This window comes from Pogona vitticeps, chromosome 3, assembly GCF_051106095.1.
Source record: "Pogona vitticeps strain Pit_001003342236 chromosome 3, PviZW2.1, whole genome shotgun sequence".
In the NCBI taxonomy this organism is placed as follows: Eukaryota; Metazoa; Chordata; class Lepidosauria; order Squamata; family Agamidae; genus Pogona; species Pogona vitticeps.
The window spans coordinates 194,690,919-194,714,376 of NC_135785.1; the positions used below are offsets into that span (position 1 = coordinate 194,690,919).

The 23,458-nt window shown below is 39.5% G+C and overlaps 1 protein-coding gene across 6 annotated transcripts in view; it reads left to right on the forward strand.

Moving 5' to 3' along the window:
• Positions 1–22,772, forward strand: part of SYTL5 (synaptotagmin like 5) — an 83,309-nt gene extending 60,537 nt beyond the window's left edge. For 4 of the 6 annotated variants that reach the window (XM_020777675.3, XM_078390490.1, XM_020777676.3 and 1 more), the window contains 11 exons: positions 557–686; positions 3,314–3,420; positions 6,257–6,346; positions 8,788–8,853; positions 10,971–11,149; positions 13,056–13,158; positions 14,451–14,612; positions 15,374–15,482; positions 17,018–17,153; positions 17,696–17,904; positions 22,026–22,772. In XM_020777675.3, coding sequence (XP_020633334.3) covers positions 557–686; positions 3,314–3,420; positions 6,257–6,346; positions 8,788–8,853; positions 10,971–11,149; positions 13,056–13,158; positions 14,451–14,612; positions 15,374–15,482; positions 17,018–17,153; positions 17,696–17,904; positions 22,026–22,168 — 1,434 coding nt within the window. In that variant the 3' untranslated portion in view covers positions 22,169–22,772. The remainder of the gene's footprint in view (positions 1–556; positions 687–3,313; positions 3,421–6,256; positions 6,347–8,787; positions 8,854–10,970; positions 11,150–13,055; positions 13,159–14,450; positions 14,613–15,373; positions 15,483–17,017; positions 17,154–17,695; positions 17,905–22,025) is intronic. The other 2 variants (XM_078390489.1, XM_020777677.3) reach the window with 2 other exon arrangements.
• The last annotated feature ends 686 nt before the right edge of the window (positions 22,773–23,458 follow it).

Below are 23,458 nucleotides of genomic sequence, written 5' to 3' on the forward strand. Positions count from 1 at the left end.
GGCATCCCCAGAGATACTGCTGTTTAACTCTGCTTGTATTATATGTATGCCGTCCAGAGTAGACCATTTGCCTAGATGAGCGGGGTATAAATCTAATAAAATAAATAAATAATTGTAGCAATCTTGAAAATACAACAGTTATAGATACAATGTCTTATTTTTGCTTTAATGTGTCTTTTATTTATTTATTTATTTATTTATTTATTTATTTATTTTACCATAGTACTGCAACATTCTTCCATTTTTTGGGTACAGGAATTTGCTTATGTTTATTGTCTCATCCAAATACCAAATTATTCTTTCAGAATTATTAATATGGATAGTAATAATGTTCTTTGCAGGTATAAATATAAATATAAATATAAACAAACAGATGGAAGGTGGGAGAAGTTGGTGTTATTTGCATAAAGTTGAGTGTGGCTTTGCCAACAGACAGAACTGCTGTGCAAGAGTTTTACTGGGCTGTTTTATTATGTTTTATCAAGTCACTTAAAATACTTTAATTTTATGTACCAAATGTTAATATGGAATTTGCATATTTATTCTCTTTGCACAGGATCCTGGATTAGGAAATGGCATATTTATGCCCGCAAGTGAAAGGATACCTGAAGATTTAGCAAGAAGACACCGGGGAAACGTATCTCGAACACCTTCAATAGCTGTTTCTCGAACATCTTTGTCATCTGGTAAGCATTTTATTTGGTGTTGATTTTGCAGGATGTTATCAGATGCATTTAAGGAAAGATGACAAGGGCTGGATCGGGTGACTTCTTCAAGCCAAGCATATGCCTCTGCCACGGAATTATGATCCCTTCCCACCAGCAGAGGGATATCTTATCTATAGCTAAAGCATATTAAAAGTGAAAGCATGGGTGCTTATTGCTAAGCATCCTTAATAATAAACGTAAAGTTATTGCTTGCAGACTCTACCATGCCGGAATATACCATTTCTTTTTATGGTAAGTCAGTTTTTCCCATTTTATTTCTTCATGTATTTATTTCTATAATAATTTGATAATATATATATATGATTTATATATATATATATATACACACATATATATACATATACATAATATGCATATACATATACATATATATACACACACACACACACACACACACACACACACACACACACACACACACACACACACACATATATATATATATATATATATATATATATATATATATATATATATATATATATATATATATATATATATATATATATATATATATATATATATATATATATATATATATATATATATATAAATATCTGCTCCCTTGAAGTCTGCTACAGGTGTGCTCATCCAGGACTGAGCACAGCAGATGGAACGCTGGGTACAGCACTACTCTGAGCTATATTCCAGAGAGAATGTAGTAACTGAAGAAGCATTAAATAACATTGAGTGCCTACCTGTCTTGGAAGAGCTGGACAGCGAACCAACCCTAGCAGAAATAAAAGCGGCCTTGGACTCCCTCGCCTCCGGCAAGGCACCTGGAAAGGATAACATCCCTGCTGAAGTGCTGAAATGCTGTAAGGAGATCATCACCACCGAACTGTATGAAGTCTTTTGTCTCTGCTGGAGGGAAGGTGGAGTACCACAGGACATGAAGGATGCAAACATTGTCACATTGTACAAGAACAAAGGAGACAGGGGTGACTGCAATAACTACCGTGGCATCTCTCTTCTTAGTGTTGTAGGGAAGCTGCTTGCCCGTGTTGTTCTGAAGAGGCTCCAGGTGCTTGCAGACAGAGTCTATCCAGAATCACAGTGCGGATTTCGAGCTAATAGATCCACCACTGACATGGTATTCTCCCTCCGATAGCTGCAGGAGAAATGCAGGGAACAACAACAGCCACTCTTAGTGGCCTTCATAGACCTTACAAAAGCATTTGATCTGGTTAGCAGGGATGGCCTTTTTAAAATACTTCCCAAGATTGGATGTCCACCTCGTCTCCTTAACATCATCAGATCTTTCCATGAGGGAATGAAAGGCACTGTAGTTTTTGACGGCTCAACATCAGACCCCTTTGACATCCGAAGTGGAGTGAAACAGGGCTGTGTCCTCGCACCAACACTTTTTGGGATCTTTTTTGCTGTCATGCTGAAGCATGCCTTTGGAACTGCAACCGAGGGTGTCTATCTCCGGACTAGATCAGACGGAAAGCTCTTTAATCTCTCTAGATTGAGAGCGAAGACCAAAGTCCAACTGAAATGCATGCGGGACTTCCTCTTCGCAGATGATGCAGCCATCGTTGCCCACTCTGCTGAAGACCTCCAACAACTCATGAATCATTTCAGCAAGGCCTACCAAGACTTTGGACTAACAATCAGCCTGAAGAAAACACAAGGCACGGGCCAGGGCGTGGACTCACCTCCTTCCATTACCATCTCTACACAAGAATTGGAGGTTGTTCATGACTTTGTGTACCTTGGCTCAACCATCTCAGACACCCTCTCTCTGGATGTCGAGCTGGATAAATGCATTGGCAAAGCAGCCACCATGTTCTCTAGACTCACAAAGAGAGTATGGCTCAATAAGAAGCTGATGACACATACAAAGATCCAAGTCTATAGAGCCTGTGTCCTAAGCACACTCCTGTACTGCAGCGAGTCCTGGACCCTTTGTGCATGGCAGGAGAGGAAGCTGAACACGTTCCATATGCGTTGCCTCCGACGGATTTTTGGTATCACCTGGCAGGACAAAGTCCCAAACAGAGTAGTCCTAGAACGAGCTGGAATTTTCAGCATGAATACATTACTGAAACAGCGACGTCTACGTTGGCTTGGGCACGTTGTGAGAATGGCTGATGGTCGGATTCCAAAGGACCTCCTGTATGGAGAATTAGTGCAGGGAAATCGCCCCAGAGGGAGACCACATCTGCGATACAAGGACGTGTGCAAGCGAGATCTGAAGGCCTTAGGAATAGACCTCAACAGATGGGAAACCCTGACATCTGAGCGTTCAGCCTGGAGGCAGGCACTGCATTGCAGCCTCTCCCAATTTGAAGCGACCCTTGCCCAGCAGGCCGAGGCAAAGAGGAAGTCACAAAAGCAGCAAAACCAGGGAGCTGGACAGGGGACAGATTGGATTTGTCTTCAGTGTGGAAGGGATTGTCACTCTCGAATTGGCCTCCTCAGCCACACTAGACGCTGTTCCAAGTCCTCCATACAGAGCACGCTACCATAGTCTTTCGAGACTGAAGGATGCCTAACTATATATATATATCTATATATATATTCTTTATAGATTTCAAGGGACTTAACACATTATTTTCCTTTTCTGTTCTATTCTGCAGATCGGAGCAGATCAGAAATAGATCTCAGTGGGTCTATTTCAGAAGGAAATGAAGATGCTTTAAGCATAAGAAGTAGATCTGTACCTGGAGCATTGGACCAGGAATTGGTGAGTTAAAATTCACATCAAGTCTATAAACCAGATAGTGCTGTCTTTATATTTGCATCATTTTACAATGGCTAACAGAAGTTTGGCTGTATCAAATTCAGTACTTCATTTGTGTAACAGTTCATACTGAGAGAAGAATAAGAGAAACCTTATTGAGCAAGCAAACGGGTTAACTGCATATGGGTTAACCAGAACACATGTACAGTAGAACCCCCGTATCTGTGGAGGGGACTGGTTTGCAGGACATACACCCTGCGGATGCTGAAAAATACGGATTATACCAAATGCTATTTTGATAACATGGTCTCTACCTATAGTGGACAGTTCTGGTAACTTATTTTTAATAGTTCAGCAGTGGTGAACCTATGGCATGCATGCCACAGCTGACATGCATCTCTGTGGGCACGTGAGCCATACATTGCTGGATTGCTACCCCTGGCAGACATACCTGAGGAGGCGGCTGCAGCCGCAGTGCTAGTGCCCCTACAGGCGGTGGGCCAGGATCTGAAGCAGCTGGTGCTGGCAAGGGTTGGGCCGGACTGGAGATGGATCCAGAGTGGGGTCTGGAGGCACCTCCATGCCTGGGATTCCCCCTTTTGCTGCCACTTCTGCTTCCACCGCCACTGTGGCTCATCGCCCACTGGTTTTTTCTTTTTTCTTTCTTTCTTTCTTTCTTTCTTTCTTTCTTTCTTTCTTTCTTTCTTTCTTTCTTTCTTTCTTTCTTTCTTTCTTTCTTTCTTTCTTTCTTTCAGTTTGGGCACTCGGGCTCAAAAAGGTTAGCCATCACTGGTTTTAAAAGTAAAGGTTCCCCTTGACATTTAGTCCAGTGGTGTCCAACTCTAGGGAGAGGTGCTCATCCCGTTTTCAAGCCGTAGAGCCAGCGCTTGTCCAAAGACAGTTTCCATTGCCACGTGGCCAGTGTGACTAGGGAACTCTGTTTTACCTTCCCACCGTGGTGGTACCTATTTATCTACTTGCATTTGCATGCTTTCGAACTGCTAGGTTGGCCAGGAGCTGGGACAAAGTGACGGGAGCTCATTCCGTTGCGTGGATTCAATCTTATGACTGCTGGTCTTCTGACCTTGTGGCACAGAGGCTTCTGCGGTTTAGCCCACAGCGCCACCACATCCCATCACTGGTTTAGACCATGGATAAATGAATCAGTAGATACTGATCCCATGGATATGACAGTGTGAGACAGAAGGCAAGAAGGATGCCCCACTCGCTGGAGAGCTGTCCCTCCCCCACAGCAAGAATAAGGAGGAGAGTCCCCAGGCAGCACCAGAACCTGCGGCAGAAGCTCAGCAAGGGACAGAAATAGCGGAGTTGACTGAGAACTTGCAGGGTGTGACAACGAGAGAGGTCCAGGAGGAAAAGGCGGGAAAAGAAAGGAAGAAGAGACTGGTGTTTGAGGCAGGAACAGGGGAGGTAAAAAGGAAGAAGAGTCAGTTGCCACCAGGCTGGGAATGGGTGTGGATGAAGGATCCCTGGACAGGATTATGGGAGGAGGTTGAGAGAAGAGAAGGAAACAGTAAAGACAGAAAGGAGAGAGAAGCTAGAATGGAGAATAAGAGAGATGAGGAAGAAGAACTACAGGGAGGACCCTGGGAGGATTGAGACCCCGAGGGATGAACCCCGTGGAATGTCAGTCGGGAGGACGAGACCATGCTCTTGTTGGAAGGTTCAACGGGGCAAAGCGTGAGAGACTGGGTCCCTGCTGATTTACTGGGACCATGGAACAATAGTTATGGCAACCCGTTCCTGTTTGAAGATTGGAGAACCCTCCCAGACTTGTTGGCAGAAGGAGATGACTCATAATCATGTCACGGACACTTGTTTACTGTTAAATGGACCAATAAATCTTTCACATGTTTTGAAGCAACAAAAATCTACTGATTTTTTTGAACAGAAAGAGGAGCCTAAAACCGAACCCTCACAGACAGTCCTACTGCAGTTTGCAAGTTTGCTTATATGTCCCATAAATAGAAGCATACTGTCTTTCCCTTCTGTTTTCAGTGGACTACAGTGCAACCAAAACGATTGATGGAATGGCTAGCTCTGTATGCTCTCAAGGCTTCTGTGTGACGTGTAGTTTTGTATTCAAAAATTTACTAAAGTAACAGTCTGGTGGTGTTTTTAAGACGAACAGGTTAGATTTGGCAAGAGTTTTTTGTGGTCGTAGCCCACTTCTTTATATAAATGGGCTATATTCACACATTTGCATGCACAATGGTTCTGGTGTTGGGAGTGGGGCAGAATGTAATAAAATGTATACTTCCAATAGACTGGTTAACATAAACATCTTGGCAATAGGAAGGTGAATTACACGTCAGTTATCCTCTAAGTTGAAGCAATTGGTTCAGCTTTCAAGAGAGTAAAACATGATCTGAGACCAGAAGTGACCTATTTGTCTCATATTCCTTTTGAAAAAAATCATTTAATCCAAGTAGGGTAATAAAACAGATACATCTCCATGGATGTACTCATATATGTAATGAGATAAGAAGCCTCTATTTTTGTTCAAGCACCAAAATACTAAGAGGTATGCCTGATTCTCATTATATATTTTGGTTCAAAGTGTATCAAGCTTCCCTTTAGAATTTTGTCTTTGAAGTTTTTCTGTTCAGTCATACTGAAGCATGAGATTCTGAACAGTGTTCAAGAAAGACTGGGTTTTTCTGTCAGTGGTTCTTGAATATTATTGTTTCAAATGTTTATTTTGTGTCGCCATAGTCCTTTGTATAGAGGATGGCCAGATCTTGTGTGCAGATTATCTCATTTCCTAGTTCTGCGGACAAGCTTTTACTCTCAATCTCCCTTGTTCTCTGTCCATTAGGATTATCTTGAGGAAGAGGAAGATATTGATGACATTGTGGCCTCCGGCTACTCAAAGAGAAGGACCAATTTGAAAAGTGGTTTATCAACAGTAAGTCCCCATAACCTTTATGTTTTTGTTTTTTAGAGTTCATCCTGCAGTGGATTACGTTGTATTTCATATGCTCTTACTTTATTCTGCTTTTTAGTAAAAGTTGTAGAATGTTGCATCACACAGTTCATATTCCCATTTCTTATACTAAATTGCCATTTTCTGCAACCACATTTCCCAATCCATATTACTCCCTGGTCATGAATAACTTGCACTCTAATTCCAGAACATGTTAAAGCTTCTATCAGATATATCACATCCAAATGACCCCCAACAATGGGTTGTGTTAGAATTTGGAAGAAAAGAGCAATTATACATGGGAGAGGACTTTAAACAGTTACTTTAAGCTGTGGATACTATTTATGAATGTTTGACATTCCCAAAATATAAAATGAATGTGAGAGTTCTGTCAGTGTACAAGATAGAGGCAGCTTTCTTGGGTCAAGATCGATAATCCATCTATTAAAATATTTGTTATTGTTGTCACATTGATGCATTAGGACACTAGTTTATTTATTTATCTGATTTATATACCACTTCATTAGTGCACAACATACTCTGGGTGGTTTACAAGTTAAATCTTTAAAATCTGGATACTTCACATAGTACTACATATAACAATAAATATTAAAAATAATAATACAAAAAGAAAAGAGAAAGCAAGAACAGAAAAAAATATTAATATTAAAAACATCTGGGAGACTTGGTTTTTAAAGAAAGTTTTGAATGTTTAAGTTTTCAACAATTTCCTGAACATGACAGAAGGAGCTGTTGGAAAATCTAGATTTTGAAGATAAATCTGTTTTTCTGTTTTCCTAAAGATAGCAGGCATGTAGTTGAATTTACAATTATCTTGCACACATATGACCATAAGGGGTAGGAACTAGAAAGAAGTGCAGCTGTGTGTATAATGCATTTATACTGGAGGAAAAGTGGTGGATTCATGTTCAGTGTTGGTCTCACAATCAAAAGCAAAAGAAAGTTAAAAAGCCATATAAGTTACTTGTGCACGATTGAGCATATTCTAATGAATAAAGAAATATGGACTCCTTTGCACAGATTGACTGGTCAGATTCTTGTTGCTTAGCATAGTAAATGGCACTAGAGTAGGCCCGTTGAAGCATTGGGAATTTTATGACGTAACTCCTCCATAGTGTCCATTAATTCAAATGGGCCTACTCTAGTTGTGATTTGTTATTCTAAAGTAAGTCACAGTTGGAGTAGGCCTATTTGAATCAATTGAATTTATGGAGGAGTTGAGTCACCAAATCTCCATTGATTCATTGGGCCTACTCTGGTGCAATTTACTAAGCAACAGGATTTTGACCGCTGTGTGAAGAGCCATGCTATGTAATATGTGTCATGATTTCATGGAAGCTTAAGTATTTGATAAGAGATTCAATTATCTTAGAATTTCATCTGGGATAATTCTTTTAAAATATAATGTTTGTGACCTTAGAGAAAAATGTTCAACTAGTTTTCTGCTGCAGTGCAGCTGGGTCACCTAGACCGGCATGTCAGATAAGGATGAAGGACATGGAAGGGAACAGACCCCCGCAAAAAACCTCATGGGAGAAGGGGGGTGGCAATGGAACAGGACCCTTGATGGAAGGATCCTTTCTCTCATTTCACAGAGGCACTTTCGTGCACTAGAATTCACAGAAGATCTTTTACTCTGTGTTTTCCCCCCTTAATACTTGTCATGCTTACTTGAGTCTTAGATTTAATTACAACCCAGTCTGTGTGCAAAGGCTCAGAGCAATAAAAATAATTGCAGAATGAACTCTTAACAGAAACCCTGTTCAGGCATTATAGAATCTTCTGGTTTGAACACAGTTGAAGGAGAGTGCAATAGATTGCCTCCAGTCCTGCCAAGCTGTAATTTGGAATTGTCCTTTGCACTGCCACTGTTAGGGCTCACGGGCGCTGATCATATTACAGTTACAATACAGGTAAAGGTATTCATATATGATATACACACAACCAAAATGTATAAAGCATTGAGCATTGCATAGACGGTGGACTACCTTACTCAATATTTGGTGTGCATATTTTGGTTGATTGAAACTAGTAAATAACATAAAACTAGCAGCATTAACATCACTTGTACTTTTAAGCAGTTATTTAAGCAGAATGTTCCTTAAAATATCTTGATTCATGCTTGTTAGTAACTAGATGCTACAGTAATCTTTCTCACAATAAGGAGTAATTTTTATTCCAAATCATCTGTAGTATCAAAAGAGGGAAATACGTACTTTTCCTGATTGGTTTCATTGTTACAGAAGAAAAATACTCTCATGTATGTACAGTATCTGTAATCTTTTCTGTTCAAAGCACTTTGATACCATACCTTTTCTAAATCTTTTCTGTGCTTTTCTGAATTCTTATGGCAACTCCATAATGCCATACCTTCTACTTCTTTCCTTTTCATTCTCTTAAAGAATTCTCCTTTAGGCTCTGATAAAAAATGGACCTATCTAAATGTTCCAGAAGCAGATGGTGATACTGTAAGTTCTCTTTATTCTTCTGACACATTCATGTTTTCATTTTTTTGTACTTCTGTTCTCATTTCTCTCTAATGGTTAGCTAAACTATTTTTGTAGTTTATTCACTGCCTCTTTAAAAACAGTAAGAGTAGCCAACAGTTTTCTCTGAAATGCTATCATTTTACCTTTGGAAATGAATAATCTCAGCAAAATTATGGGATTGCCCATACCTCATTGGGAAGGACCCCAGGAAACACAAGAGGAAGAAATATTAGGCACATGTATGATATTAAATAGGGTATCAAGATTGAAACAAATTCCAATCTTTATTCTGTGGTAACTGATCAGTGTCCAGAAATAAAACATCGCCTGAAATCTTGTTGTACAGTTATTCAAACTGTGTAACTTTTGGAAGCAAATTTATTCAGGTTAAGAAATCTTGATAGACATTAACTGTTGCATATTGAGTTGTGAGGTTCAGTATTGAACAAATACTGCCTACAGAAATTTCTTAACTTACAGCAGTTTGCATCTAAATATTACAGCATTAGCATAACTTTGCAACATAATTTCAGACTATTAAAGAACCAGACATTACTTCAGGACCCAGTCTGTAATATGTAAAACTTATTGAAGAACTGTCAGAAGACTGAAGACGTGCAAAGCTTCATATAAAAAATTGACTGGCTTAGGAAGGGATGAAACTGGGAAAGCATAGAGTAGAGGTATACATTTGTGCTGGTGGACTACAAGTCCCAGAGTTCCCTAGGCAGCAGAGTCAGCGGGAAATTTTGGGAGTCATAGTCCAAAACATGCACACATGTTTGGCCTTACACTGATGGCAAGCTTTTACAGTGGGCCAGTCTATGAGTATATGAAGAACAGTGCATGCATTGTCTACCAGGACCCAGTATGGGTTTGTCAGCAAGAAGTTAATTAGTAGAGCAAATCATAGGAGAGTCATGGATTCTGTTTGTAATGATTGGAGCTAAGTAGTTGACAAAGACTGCCATAATATCCTAGTTGACAAAGTAACAGAATTTGGACTGACTAGAAGGTGGACTCTCTGTGCGGTTGGAGATTGAACGGCCTTCCTCTGTAGGTGCTGACTGAATGGCTCCATGTTAGTCTGGGGAGGTTTTGAGTGGAGTGCCACAAAATTCTTTCTTGCGGCTGCTGGTACTCACAATCTTTTATAAAGAAATTGGATGGTTATGTAGACAGGATGATTAAATGAGACAAAAGAAGATTTGGGGGAGACATGTTAGTCGTTCTCAGATATCTGAGAGACCGCAAAGCAGAAAATGGAGCAGATTTATTCTCTTTTGACAGCAGGCTGAGAGCCAGTGTGTGAAAATTATGCAGAATCGGCTTATGGCTGAACATGCTTTTACCCTTCAGGCAAGAGCTGTTCAACAGTGGGTTGAATGGCCTTGGGAAGTAGTGGGCTTTCCCCCTATTTTCATAATTCTGTGACTTTTTTTCTCTGTTTTGAAAGTGCCCATAAAGAACTGTTGCCTATTATAATAGGATAAATATTATTTCAAAACATACAATAGGTAGTCTATTGCAAATAACTGAAGTTAGACACAAGTTTTGTTTTGTTTTTGTTTTAAAACTGGCTTAGCACCTAAATTGTTTTAAAGAACTTCATATAAGGAACATTTCCTCTCCTTCATTTCGTTCCCTGCATTTCTTATCTCCCATCTCCCCCGGCTGTGCTACTCAAAAAGGTCCTCAGGAGAGCCTAGGGTCCTCTTCAGCCTTTGAAATGTACTGCACTGCTGTAGAGAGGAGAATGCCCAAAAATGAGTGGTGCTCACCCCATTTTAGGTGATTCTTCCCTCCTGTAGTAGCACCCATTGTCATATAGCTCATTGTTCTTGACAGCCCTTAATAATCTAGTGTTTTTTTCTGGTACAGGGGTGCATATATACTCAACTATATTATGGATAGAAAGTACAGTACTGAGTCCTCTATAGAATATAATGCACCTTTGCTCATTTTTATTATTCTTAGTCAGATATTTCACTGACAGAGGATGTGAACTGTTACTGTAAAATTAATGATGTTAAGAATATGGCTCTTAAAAGATATGAGTCAGCTTGATGGATGCCTTTCTTTATCTCTTTTTTCAGACTAGCATCAATAGTATGATGAGTGTTTATAGTGAAACTGGGGACTATGGCAACGTGAAGATCAGTGGTGAAATTTGCCTTCAAATTAGCTACAGCTATAAAACCGACACCCTCAATATACTAGTAAAAAAATGCAAGAACTTGGCAATAGCTGATGAAAAGAAGCAGAGGACAGATCCGTAAGCAAAGAGGATTCTTTTAAACTTCTTATTTAAACTTTTCTGGGGGCTGGGTAGTCATGTTAGTAAGTTGCAAACAAAACAGCAAAGAGTCTAGTACCAATTTAAAGGTTATCAAGTTTTATTTGATACACCTTTTGCATCGGATAAAGGTGGTTGCAGGTGATTCCCAAAAGTAAATGACAAATAAGAGTTGTTATCTCTATTATCTGGCAGTTCTATTGTATAATCTTGTGACTTCAGTTACTGTTTGCTTGTGAAAGAGCAATTAGGGATACATGAGGCACAGACATTTGTGTAAAATAAATATGGCTAGCTGGCAAAAAGAATATCAAGTAGCTTCCCACAAGCTCTCAATTTTGCTCTTGCTTGCATAGTGTGGAAAACAACAGGAAACTCCCTTCTCTTTTACACACCTCACATGGAATAAGACGGATGTCTCTTAGTCTCTTCTTGGTTACAAGATGTCTTGGGAGAGAGGAGGAGTCTTTTTTCACTTGTGCAGTGAATTGGCAAATCTTAACAGGAGAAATCTCTCTCAATGCAGTATACGAAAAGTTGCAGTGAAGGTAAAGGAAGACGACAATCCAGCTGCAAGGAAACAGGAAACTTCAGTTTTCCAGTGTGTGCATGACCCATTTGAGTCATATATTTCTACACTTCTTCTGCTCATCTTCAGAATCCACAAGGAGAAAACCAGAAGTTTCCACTTCCTATTTTATATTTTCTAAGAATTGTGGTTTCAGTGATGGTTAATGAGACCAGGCCAGGATCAAACCTTGGTTCTCATACATTACCTATAAACAGATCTATTTCAAGGAAATAAACATTCTTGTTGATGCATATTACCCCAGCACTATATTATGGTGAACCACATTGGATTCTGTTTTTCTTTACATTGAATTCAGCAGCTACGTGGGCACTGAAGCTATGCACATGGCTGCATAATTGTAGTTTTTAATATTTGTTTTTCTCTCCTTATTGCTTCCTGACATCAGGCATATGTGGATTGTGTTGATACCTCTTCTTTTAACTTCTAGAAGTGGACTATATCTTTAAAAATGAACATAAGTTGTAGCTATAAACGAGGAACGTCAAGTAATTAAAGCCCGATTACTGCAATTATATTGGAAGTGTCAGCTTTACTTTATTTTATTTGTCACATCTCTATCCTGCTTTTTGTCCAATAACCTTAATACATGGCTCACCTCTATTTGACTTTGCCGCCAAACAGTTATGATGGGTAGGTTTGGATGAGAGCCTGTGACTGGCTGAAGGGTCCCCTTTGACTTTAATGGCTGAGTGAGGATTTAAGCTGTGAGTCTTCCATGTCATAGCCCAACATTCTGAGTACTACACCACATTGGCTCTGAGATTTACCACATAGGATTGATTGTTATGTGAATATATTGTTATCGGAAAAGAGCTTGCTCTGTGAAGGAAGCACGAAGGCATGCACAATCATTGATTTTCACAATATCTATGATTACTTGGGAGTTTGCAGCCTAGTCTTCTAAAGGCTGTTCAAGATGTTCCATTGAGATAAACATGAGTCACCCAGACAGGTGCAGAATTAATGTGACTGAATATTCCACTGTATAGATGTAATTTCACATAGAAAATCAGCATGCCAAAGGGGCAACTATGTTACCCTTCATTTTCACATGCTAGTTTTCTGTTTTTCTTAAAACAAACAAACAAACAAAAGAATAATCATGTGTAATCTGAAGTGGTATGGCCTATGCACATCATCATGACTTTGTGCTAAATCTCCCACTTAGTATCATGACTCACAAGCTGTTTGTTTTGTGTGGGAAATTACAACCGTGTCATAAGAATGTCCTCTGTGCTTGCAGTATTGTAGTATAAGCCGTATTCTGTTAATGATTTGCTACCTAATTTACAGCTATGTCAAAACGTATCTCCTGCCGGACAAGTCTCGCCAAAGCAAGCGTAAGACGAAAATCAAAAGCAATACCACGAATCCAGAGTTCAATGAAGTGCTGAAGGTGAGAAACAGAGCCATACATCAGACCTCCACATTCCGATTGTGGTCATCTGAAAATTAGATGCATTTGCTAGAATGAAAGGGTTTTCTTTTGTTTGAAACCAAATGTTTTGAGTTAGAACATTGACCTCAAACAAAGCACATATAAAGGAACAATAATTGTTTCTGTTTCTTAACCATTTTGTGTGGAGCTTTCACTAATCTATCTGTCTTCCTTTGTATTTTCTAATGGCCACACGGCTCCCCCCTTTTATTCATTTTCTCTTTTGATTGTAAATCCGGTAATGTGATTGTAAACCTTAACACTATCAAAATCTGCCCCAAAATGTGTTTTTTTAATGAAACTGGCAGAAGAATTCCAGACATTTCTAATTTTATTTTGGGTAGCAATGGTGCGGCCACAGTTGGTCCCAGTGGATGACTTAGACTATGGATCTCCAGATCCCACTCTGTTCTACAGTCTTCTTGTATACTGTGATATCTGTGCTCTTCCCACAAATAAAAGCTTTGTGATCTAAAGAAAGGTTGAAAATTTGAAGCTCCAGCAGAAGTTAAGAGGCAGCGCTCATATTACTTTATTTTATTTTATTTTTATATGTTACTTTTCCTTCAGTTTTTAATTATGAGCAAAGGTAAGGAGTTATGGTGATGTTTAAGAACTGGGAAGAGGGTATTTTTAAGAAGACCCATTTGTGATCATAATTGTTTAGTGAGAAAATAGAAGAATGAGGCAGCAGCAAGAAAAATAGACTTTCAAGAAAACAATTCGGTTTCATAGATCTTGCACTAATAAGAACCTTCACTGATTGATGATGTCTGCTGTGGCTGAGGAGGAAAATGTTTCTTCTCTACTTTTCTGACACCCTCCTGAATAGAAGGCAATCAGACATTTATTCATAGATTTAGGGCCATGTTCTTCAGGGGAGCTTGAAAGTATTCAAGGAAGAGCACGGGACTGTGAAATGTTCATTTAGAAAACCCTCAAAACATTTATTAGCGTAAACAAATTTCTGTGATAGATGTTATTAGAATTTAGGATTTCTCAAAAAAAAGTGATGTTATTTTTGATTTTAAGTAGTTATTGTTATTTTTCTTTATTCTGTTGAAACGGTTTTGACTGATGGTAAGGGAAGAGTGGGAAGGCATCAGAGTTTTTGGGAAAAAACAAAAGCAGAAAGGGCCTGTAATGCTGAAGCATTTGGGACCCACTACTCTAAAAGCTTCAAAATAAGCCAGTTATGGGGAAGCAAAGACATATAAACATGTTCGTTTTGGTCTTGTGTCTCTTGATAGTACGTCATCAGCCATACCCAACTTGAGACACGGACCCTGCAGCTTTCTCTTTGGCACTATGACAGATTTGGGCACAACAGTTTTCTTGGAGAAGTGGAGATACCCTTTGATTCCTGGAACTTTGAAAATCATGCGGATGAGTGGCTTATCCTTCAGCCAAAGGTGAGGTTTCACTGGCAAGTAACTGTTCACAAACTGCAGCCTGTTGGAATAATGGGGGAAAAAACCTTCTGCAATATTGGCTCATGCTACGTATATGTGCACCACTGTGCATAGACCTGGCCTCTGAGATAAGACAATGCAGGTGAACGGTGGGTGAGCCATGTCCAGTAAAGGTGCTCCTAGAGTTTTTAAATAAGAAGCCATTGTTGTTAGTGTAAGACTATGAGTTATGTGTAACAAGCTAGAGGTTAGGTTAGGGTCATCCGTGGCTGCTGATAGGATGTCTGTATACCACTTCCAGTATCAAAGGCAGTATGACTCTATCAGTTGCTGGGGAATGTGAAACAGAAGGTGCACTTGCTCTCATGATCTGCTGGCTGGCTGGCTTCCATAGGCTTAGTAGTTGGCCACCATGTGAACAGAAGGCCTCCAGTCTTATCTAGCATGGCTCTGTCTTCTTATATTCAAGAATGATCGCCAAATGTGTGTCACACTGCATGAAATGGGTTCTGCAGAGGCTCCATATCAGTTTGTTTTTGTTCTGATTTTCAGAACTTAATTTTATGCCGACTTTTGGTTCTAGCAAGCTTGCAAGCCATGGTTGACAACACACACTTTAATCTTCTTTAACTTTTTAACATTCTGCAATTTTCAAGCTTGTCATGTATAATTTAGACCTGCCTACCTTTACTCCATGCATGCTGGAAGGGAAGAATATGTGAACTACAGCAAGACACTCTTTTTCTGCATTACTGTTTCAGGTGGAAGTTGTAGCTGACACTGGCCTTCAATACAAAGGCGAGCTGGTTGTTGTCTTACGGTACATCCCTCCTGAGAGGAATCTAACACTGCCGCTAGGAGAGATTCAAGGTAAAATGAACATTGGGAACATCCTGTAATTTCATCTTCTTCATGATAGAAATTCAACATCGTGTGCTACATATATACAGTATCACAATACAAGATTATGGGAAATTGAAATTGTCTAGTACTCAGTTAGTTACTAGCCTCTAAAGGAATTTGAAACCACAAATAGATTTATTTTTCTGAGTACTGAGGACCCAGAGGTACACCTTTCAGGAACCCATATTATCTGTGTTTCTAAACTAATGTAACGAAGTTTATCTGCTGTCAGTTCCTTGGTGTATTGTTATAATCTGACGTTATCTAAAAAGGCTTGAAATTTTCAGTATACACAAAATATTACAGAAACATGTCAATGGTCTCTATAGAAATCAGAGAAGCACCTTTGTGTATGTGCATCCAGTTTGGAATCCAGTACTGCTAATATTGATGCAAAAAAGGTCTCCAGTCTATACTACTTTCTGTGATTTCTTGCTAGTTGTTTTCCGATATCCTTCTTCCTTCTCTTATCTGCAACCATTATGTAATGGATGCAACTCAGTTCATTGAGGTACTTCTGTACAACTTGGTGTGTGTAGAGACTTTGAGTTGGTCTTTGTCCAGCTTTTTAATGGCAATCCTTTAGAAAGGAATATGAATTAGAACCATTGCACTTATGCAGCCCTCTTTGAGTAGAAGCAAAATTTAGCCACTTGACTACTGTATCCTAAACAATCCCCCTTCATTTGGGAAACTGCATTGTATTTAACTGGGTGTGTTTGGGTGTATAGCCTTTTTATAAAGAGATGTGCTGTGTTAATAGATTTGAGGAAGCTGGAGAAAGGAGCAAAGATTTGTTTTGTTCTAAGAGCCAAAGGACAAATTGTTTGGGTGGAGGAAATCATATTAAATAAGACAGAGGGAGCACATAGTGTGCTAGGCAGATGCCATGCTAACTGCAGAGGCATGAATACCCATCTGGATGAGAAAGGCAGACATGTAAGTCAGGGGTCCACAACCCCCAGTTGTGGCCCGGTGCTGGTCCGTGGCCATGGCAGGACCGGGCCGCAGAGACAGATCTCTCCCCCCCCCCGACATGCATGGCCCACCACCCAGACACACAGACGCCCTTCCCACTGTGAGTGCACCCTTCCCCTCTGTGCATGCACACAATTGTGTCCCTCTGCAAATGCACTCCACCCCTTTGCACATGTACATGAGCGTGCTCTGCCCCTCCATTAGTGCATCCCACCCACCCGTGAGTGCAGGGGGCGCCCCCCACACAGACCCCACCCACCCAACTGGTCTGCAACTCAGAAAACGTTGGGGAGCACTGATGTAAGTGATGGTATATTCTCCATCATTTGACTTTAACATGGATGGTTATATGACCAATTTTGCAATCAGTGTGAGATTGGACGAACTGAATGGAGCTTGCCAGAGCAGGAAGAGTGCTTATGCAGTTGTCTTCTACTGTGAACGGGACACTGGCATGAAAGTTTCTGTATTGATTTTTGCAGCAGCCAGAGCTTTCTCAAAAGCTGGTATTATTTTTATTCAAGGAAAGAAAAGCTCCAAGAAAATGAAGAAAGCAAATTTACAACCACCATCAGGAGGGATATTAGAAGTTATTGTCAAGGAAGCCAAGAATTTAACAGCTGTGAAGTCTGGAGGCACTTCTGACACATTTGTCAAAGGGTGATTTCTTTTATCTTCTGTTTAGCATTTTAATTTAGTTTTTGCAGAACTCTTGGATTAATATATCTGGACTGTGTATGTCAAGTAAGATAATGTACCTAATCTCATACCATGTCTCATCATTTATTGCTTCACAGGGGCTGGCTAACAAAGTAATAAAACACAATTATGTGTGCAACATCATCTAAAGCAGTGGTTCCCAGTCTTGGGTCCCCAAGTGTTCTTAGACTAAAACTTCCAGAAGCCCTCACCACTAGCTGTGCTGGCCAAGATTTCTGGGAGCTGTAGTCCAAGAACATCTGGAGACCCATGGTTTGGATATAAAGTGATAACAAATTGAAAGAGGTTATTCAGCCTCTCTACCTTTCATCTTTATATAATACTTTCACTTCTTCCATAGCTTTTTTTTTTTTTTGCTTGTAGCATAGTAATATTTTCTCATTAGATATTAGTGGTTCTTTCTTCTTACATATAATTAATGAGATATTCATAACAAACACACAATGTCCTCTTGTTTTTGTCCTGTTCCTCTTTTCCTTTAGGTACTTGCTTCCTGACAACAACAAAGCATCCAAACATAAAACCCCAGTAATAAAGAAGAGTGTGAATCCCAAATGGAACCATACCTTCACGTTTAGTGGCTTGAATACTAGAGATATACATAATGTCTGTGTAGAACTCACTGTCTGGGACAAAGAATCCCTTAGCAGCAATATCTTTCTGGGAGGGGCTCGTTTGAATACTGGAAGTGGTAAGTCGTGTAATTTGACCTGACAGCTGTTTCTCAATGGAGGTTGGGAAGCTGTTGAAGCATCAGGGCATGGAGAAATAGAAAAAATACTGTGGTTTGTGTACTATTTTAAGAACCAATCAACATACTGTTGAATGAGAACACTTAAGTCTCTCGACCAAGAACTCTGTTTGAAGCTTTTTAATGAATGGTGGGAAATGCAGTCAGACCCTCAGGTGGTCTTGAAGCACTTGAAGGACCTCCCATTTACATGGGAAGCAGCATTTACTGCAGATACACTTGTGCCTTCAGTTTTTCTGGGTTCTTTCTTATTGGTTCTACATGCCTCACTACTTTCAATTACTGTATATGGACGTGAAAGCCAGACAATTAAGAAAGCTGACAGGAAAATATCAGTTCATTGAAAATGTGGTGTTGGAGGACAGCTGGAAAGAATACTAAATAGGTTCTGGATCACATCAAGCTTGAACTCTCCCTAGAAGTCTCCCCGAAAATGCTTAAAAATGCTAAGGCAAAGCTCACTGGAAAAAGATAATAATGCTAGAGAAGAGGATGACCTAACATGATATGAATTGAGTCAACAGGTATATCCTTTAGAATGTACATATTATAATTTAAAGTCTAGTATTAATTTATGTGACTACACAAAAGCCTTTTACTGTGTGGACCACAGCAAACTATGGTAAGTTCTCAAAGAAATGGGTGATGAGGGTGTTTTTGTTGTGGATGTATTGTTGTGATAAGAGGGAGAGATTATCTGTCACTGTGATTGATGGGTGTCTTTAGCTTGTCTTTTTTGTGCAATGATCCCTGGCCCTTGTGGCTGGTAGAGATCGTTGACCTTTTGCAGACTGTATTTTCCAGTGCTGGGAGCCAGGCCTTATTAAGTTTTAGACTTTCCTCTTTTTTATTGAAGCTCTGCTGGTGTTTATGGATTTCAATGGCTTCCCTGTGCAGTCTAACATAATGCTTGCTGGTGTTGTCCAGTACTTCAGTATTTTGAAATAGAATTTCATGTCCAGCTTATTTTAGGGTATGTTCAGCTACTGCTGATTTTTCCGGTTGTTGCTAAACATGCTTTCCCTCTTATCACAACAATACATCCACAACAAAAACACCCTCAGCACCATCATCACCCTATCTCCTGAAAAGGACAAGAGCTGTTCCCACAGTTATAAATACTCAACTATCCAACAAACAGCAACAGAGCATGGACTGAGTTCCTACTCCAGTCCTCTGAAGATGCCAGCCACAGAGACTGGCAAAACATCAGGAAGAACAACCTTCAGAACACGGCCAAAGAGCCAAAAAACCCACAACTACCATTTGATAGATTTTACTTTCTTAGGTCCATGATCACTGCAAATGCTGAGAGCAGCCACAAAATTAAAAGATGCCTGCTTCTTTGGAGGAAAGCGATGACAAACCTAGACAGCATCTTAAAAAGCAGAGACATCACTTTGCTGACAAAGGTCCACATAGTCAAACCTATGGTTTTTCTAGTAGCAATGTATGGAAGTGAGAACTGGACCATAAAGGAATCTGACCACCGAATAATTGATGCTTTTGAATTGTGGTGCTGGAGGAGACTCTCGAGAGTCCCCTGGACTACAAAGAGAACAAACCTATCCATTCTGAAGGAAATCAGCTCTGAGTGCTCACTGGAAGGACAGATCCGGAAGCTGAGCCTCCAGTACTTTGGCCATCTGACGAGAAGAGAAGACTCCCTGGAAAAGACCCTGATGTTGGGAAAGTGTGAAGGCAAGAGGAGAAGGGGACGACAGAGGATGAGATGGCTTGACAGTGTCATTGAAGCAACCAAGATGAATTTGACCAAACTCCAGGAGGCAGTGGAAGACAGGAAAGCCTAGCATGCTCTGGTCCATAGGGTCACGAAGAGTCGGACATGACTTAACAACTAAACAACAACAATTATGTTATGGTTGTATGCACTTTGGCATTATTTCCTATCTGGAAGTAGTGCGAGTGTGATCTGCTAACAAAATTGATTCTGACTTATGGCGGTTCTAGTAAGGTTTCTGAAGTGTGTTGATCAATTTTAAGATGAGGTTTTACCAGTGCCCCAGCCAAGTGAGTTTCCATGGCCGAGTGGGGATTTAGGGAACACAATCCACTAAACTGCACTGGCCCTTATCTGGAAATTATCCTCAAAAAGTACTCGAGGTACATGTAGTTATAGAAAGCAAACTGCAGCTTATTAAATGTACAGGTACATCAGTTCAGAATAATATCCGAAAAGACAAATAACATTTTCAGAATATTGCAGTTCCTTACTGTTATTCACATATGACCATGATGTGTTAACAATTGATTCATTTCTCAATAAATTATTTACACAGTTCATTCAAATTACTTCCATTTATAGATTCAAGTGAAAACAGATATGATGCATAATTATTATACAGTCACTTCTTAATTATTTTCAATTACAGGTAACAGTGATAACATAATACTGCATCTTTTATGCTAATGCTCTTAACACAGCTTATCTCTTGGATATAACATTTAACTGCTTTATTATCAATATCATAGCTTACCTCTTAAATGTAACTATTTAACCTCACTACTTGTTGTTATGTGCCATCAAGTCAGAACTAACTTATTATTCTTTATTAGTTTTATTTATGAACTAACTGCTAGTGGCCCTAATGTTGCTTTCATGTTAAGGTGTGTTTTACCAGTTCCATACTCCCAGTCAGTCTCCAGGGCTAAGCAGAGATTCAAACCCAGTTCTTCTGTGTCCTACTCTGTCACTCTGGCTACTGCATGACACTGGCTATTAACCACATTACTACCAATATTTCATTCCAAAAATTCCAATAATTCCAAAGATTCTACTTCAGAGAAATTGTGAAACCCACAAACTCCAGATTGCAACTCTTTAACATGAAGACATAAATTGCCCCACTTATATAATTTAAATGTTGAAGCTGTACAGTATAACCATCCTATGGCAGGCATCTGATCAATCTCCTGTTTCAGATTACGTTTCCTTCAGGAGCCTTAGCTTTAGCATCCAATGGGTTGTATGAATTTGATTCATTGCTTAATATTATATAGTCTGATTTTTAATTATTCCAGGGAAAATAACAAGAAATTGTACCATTCCCCAGTCTTACCAATTAGGTGTCCTCTCAATTTGGTTATATGGTTGAAAAACGGCCAGACCCTCCCTACTACAGTTCTCTCTTTGATGTCCTTGTATCTTCCCCTTCCAACAAATTGGCTGCATTCTTTGAGCTATGCTCACATCGTGCATCAGTCTTGTCATTATAGATGGCAAGGGATGATTTAGATTATAACAGTATAATCTATTGGGGACTACTGCATGCCCATTGTGGGATGGTTATACAAGTGACATAATTAACATCTTCATGTTAAAGAGTCTTTACCTGGAGTTTATGGGTTTTAACATTTCTGAAATGCAAAATATGAATCTGGGTTTTTTAAATAAAATATTCATAGTTGTATAGTTAAATAGTTATGTTCAAGAGGTAAGCTATGATATTGATAGTGGTTAAATGTTATGTGCAAGAGATACACTGTATATATCTTAATGCAGTTTATGTTCTCACTGTGATCTGTAATTGAAAATAATTAACAATTGTATGTTTGTTCTCACTTGAATCTTTTTATGAAAGTAATTAGAATTAATTGTTTGAATGAGCTACTGGGAAATGAATGAACTGTGTTTTTATTTTTACTAATGAGAACAATTAATTTTAAAAAATTCATCTAAAACATTAAAACAGCTAGATAGTTCAATGAATTAGGTCTCTGGCTGTGGAGCCAGAGGTTGGAAGTTTGATTCTCCACTGGACCTCGCTGACAAGGACTGAAATTGATGATCCATAGGATCCCTTCCAGCTCTGTAATTCTAAGATGATGATAATGAAATAAACTAAAAGAAAATGTACTTCCCCCCTCCCCCAGGACTATTAGGGAATCTCCATTACAAAATGTACTGACCGTATTTTGCCTTATCTGAAAGGAAGAACAAAAGTTAAGGAAGGAATAAAGCAGAATTTTAAACAATTGCAGCTTTTACTGGTTGCAGAAAACACAACTGATTTTTGATATTCCCCCCTCCCCATTCCCAGGTTTAAGCAATGGCAAAGAAGTAGACTGGATGGATTCTCAAGGTGAAGAGCAACGCCTTTGGCAAAGAATGATTGACTGTCCTGGAGATTCTGTGGAAGGTGTTTTAATGCTGAGATCCAGCATGGGAAAACATAGACTCTAAGAGAAAGATGGTTTGCACACAGCATTCTACTTCTGTCATCACAATATAGTGTGATGTAAGCTGGCCTACAGTGCAGCACCTTGTGTTATTATTTGCACATGTAAAATAGGGAAGAGAAAGACTTTTCTTCAGTGTGGACTTTAAATTTCTTAAATAGATTATAAATGCATTTAGCACTTTCCTACATCTGCATTCTCATCATTGTCCTCCTTTGCCCAGCAGAAGTCAGCAAAGCCATTCATAAGACTGAGTGAACAGCTGGAATAAGACCTGTTGAAATCCTCTAGTTCAAGCAGCAACTTTCAGTTGTGATTATTTTAGTATGCTTTTGCAGAGGAAAAACATTATTTGTAAATGGGTTAAAATGTCTGAGCTGTTCCATATAAGTCCATTTCTTATAAACCTGACATTTGAGAGTCAAGTTACAGGCAAGCTTCAAGGATAACTATTTTCTTCTCCCACCTCTGGATGCTCATTTCCAGGAATGGTTCCCAGTTGTGGTAACTTGCTAACAACCAGTCCAACAACCTCCAGTTACCCAAACCTTTTGTGAGTGGGTATAGAGACTGACAGAGAGTGCTGACATATACATTGCAAGAATCCATAACTCATCAGCAGTACATTGTCTCCATTTCAGGACTTCCTGTAAAAACTTGGAACAGAAGATACCAAACAAATTAACAAAGGAACAGTCATCATTATGTTATATTGTCTTATTGTGAACATAGGTTTAATTGGTTGTTGTGGGTTTTTCGGGCTCCTTGGCCATGTTCTGAAGGTTGTTCTTCCTAACGTTTCGCCAGTCTCTGTGGCCGGCATCTTCAGAGGGCAGCACTCTGAAGATGCCGGCCACAGAGACTGGCAAAATGTTAGGAAGAACAACCTTCAGAACATGGCCAAGGAGCCCAAAAAACCCACAACAACCATTAGATCCCGGCCGTGAAAGCCTTTGCGAATACATAAGTTTAATTCTTTCTCAAATTACATGACATGGTTGAAGAGGAAAGGAAAATTCATGTTTGCCTGCAAGATATCAAGCATAATCTAATCTCTGCCCTCAGATTGGCTCACTTTGTGCCTGTCCAACTTTTTGTGAGCACCTTGAAAGGAGGAAATTCTACCAGCTCATTGGATAACTGAACTATACTGTTTGAATGTGTAACCCAAATCTACCTTCCTGTTTAAGAAATTGTGGGTGGTATGAACAGACTCCCCTCTTCCCCAGATCCCTTTTAAGTACGCTAATAGTGCCACTGTGTCTCCCCAGCCTCATCCCCTTCCTTAAAGTTG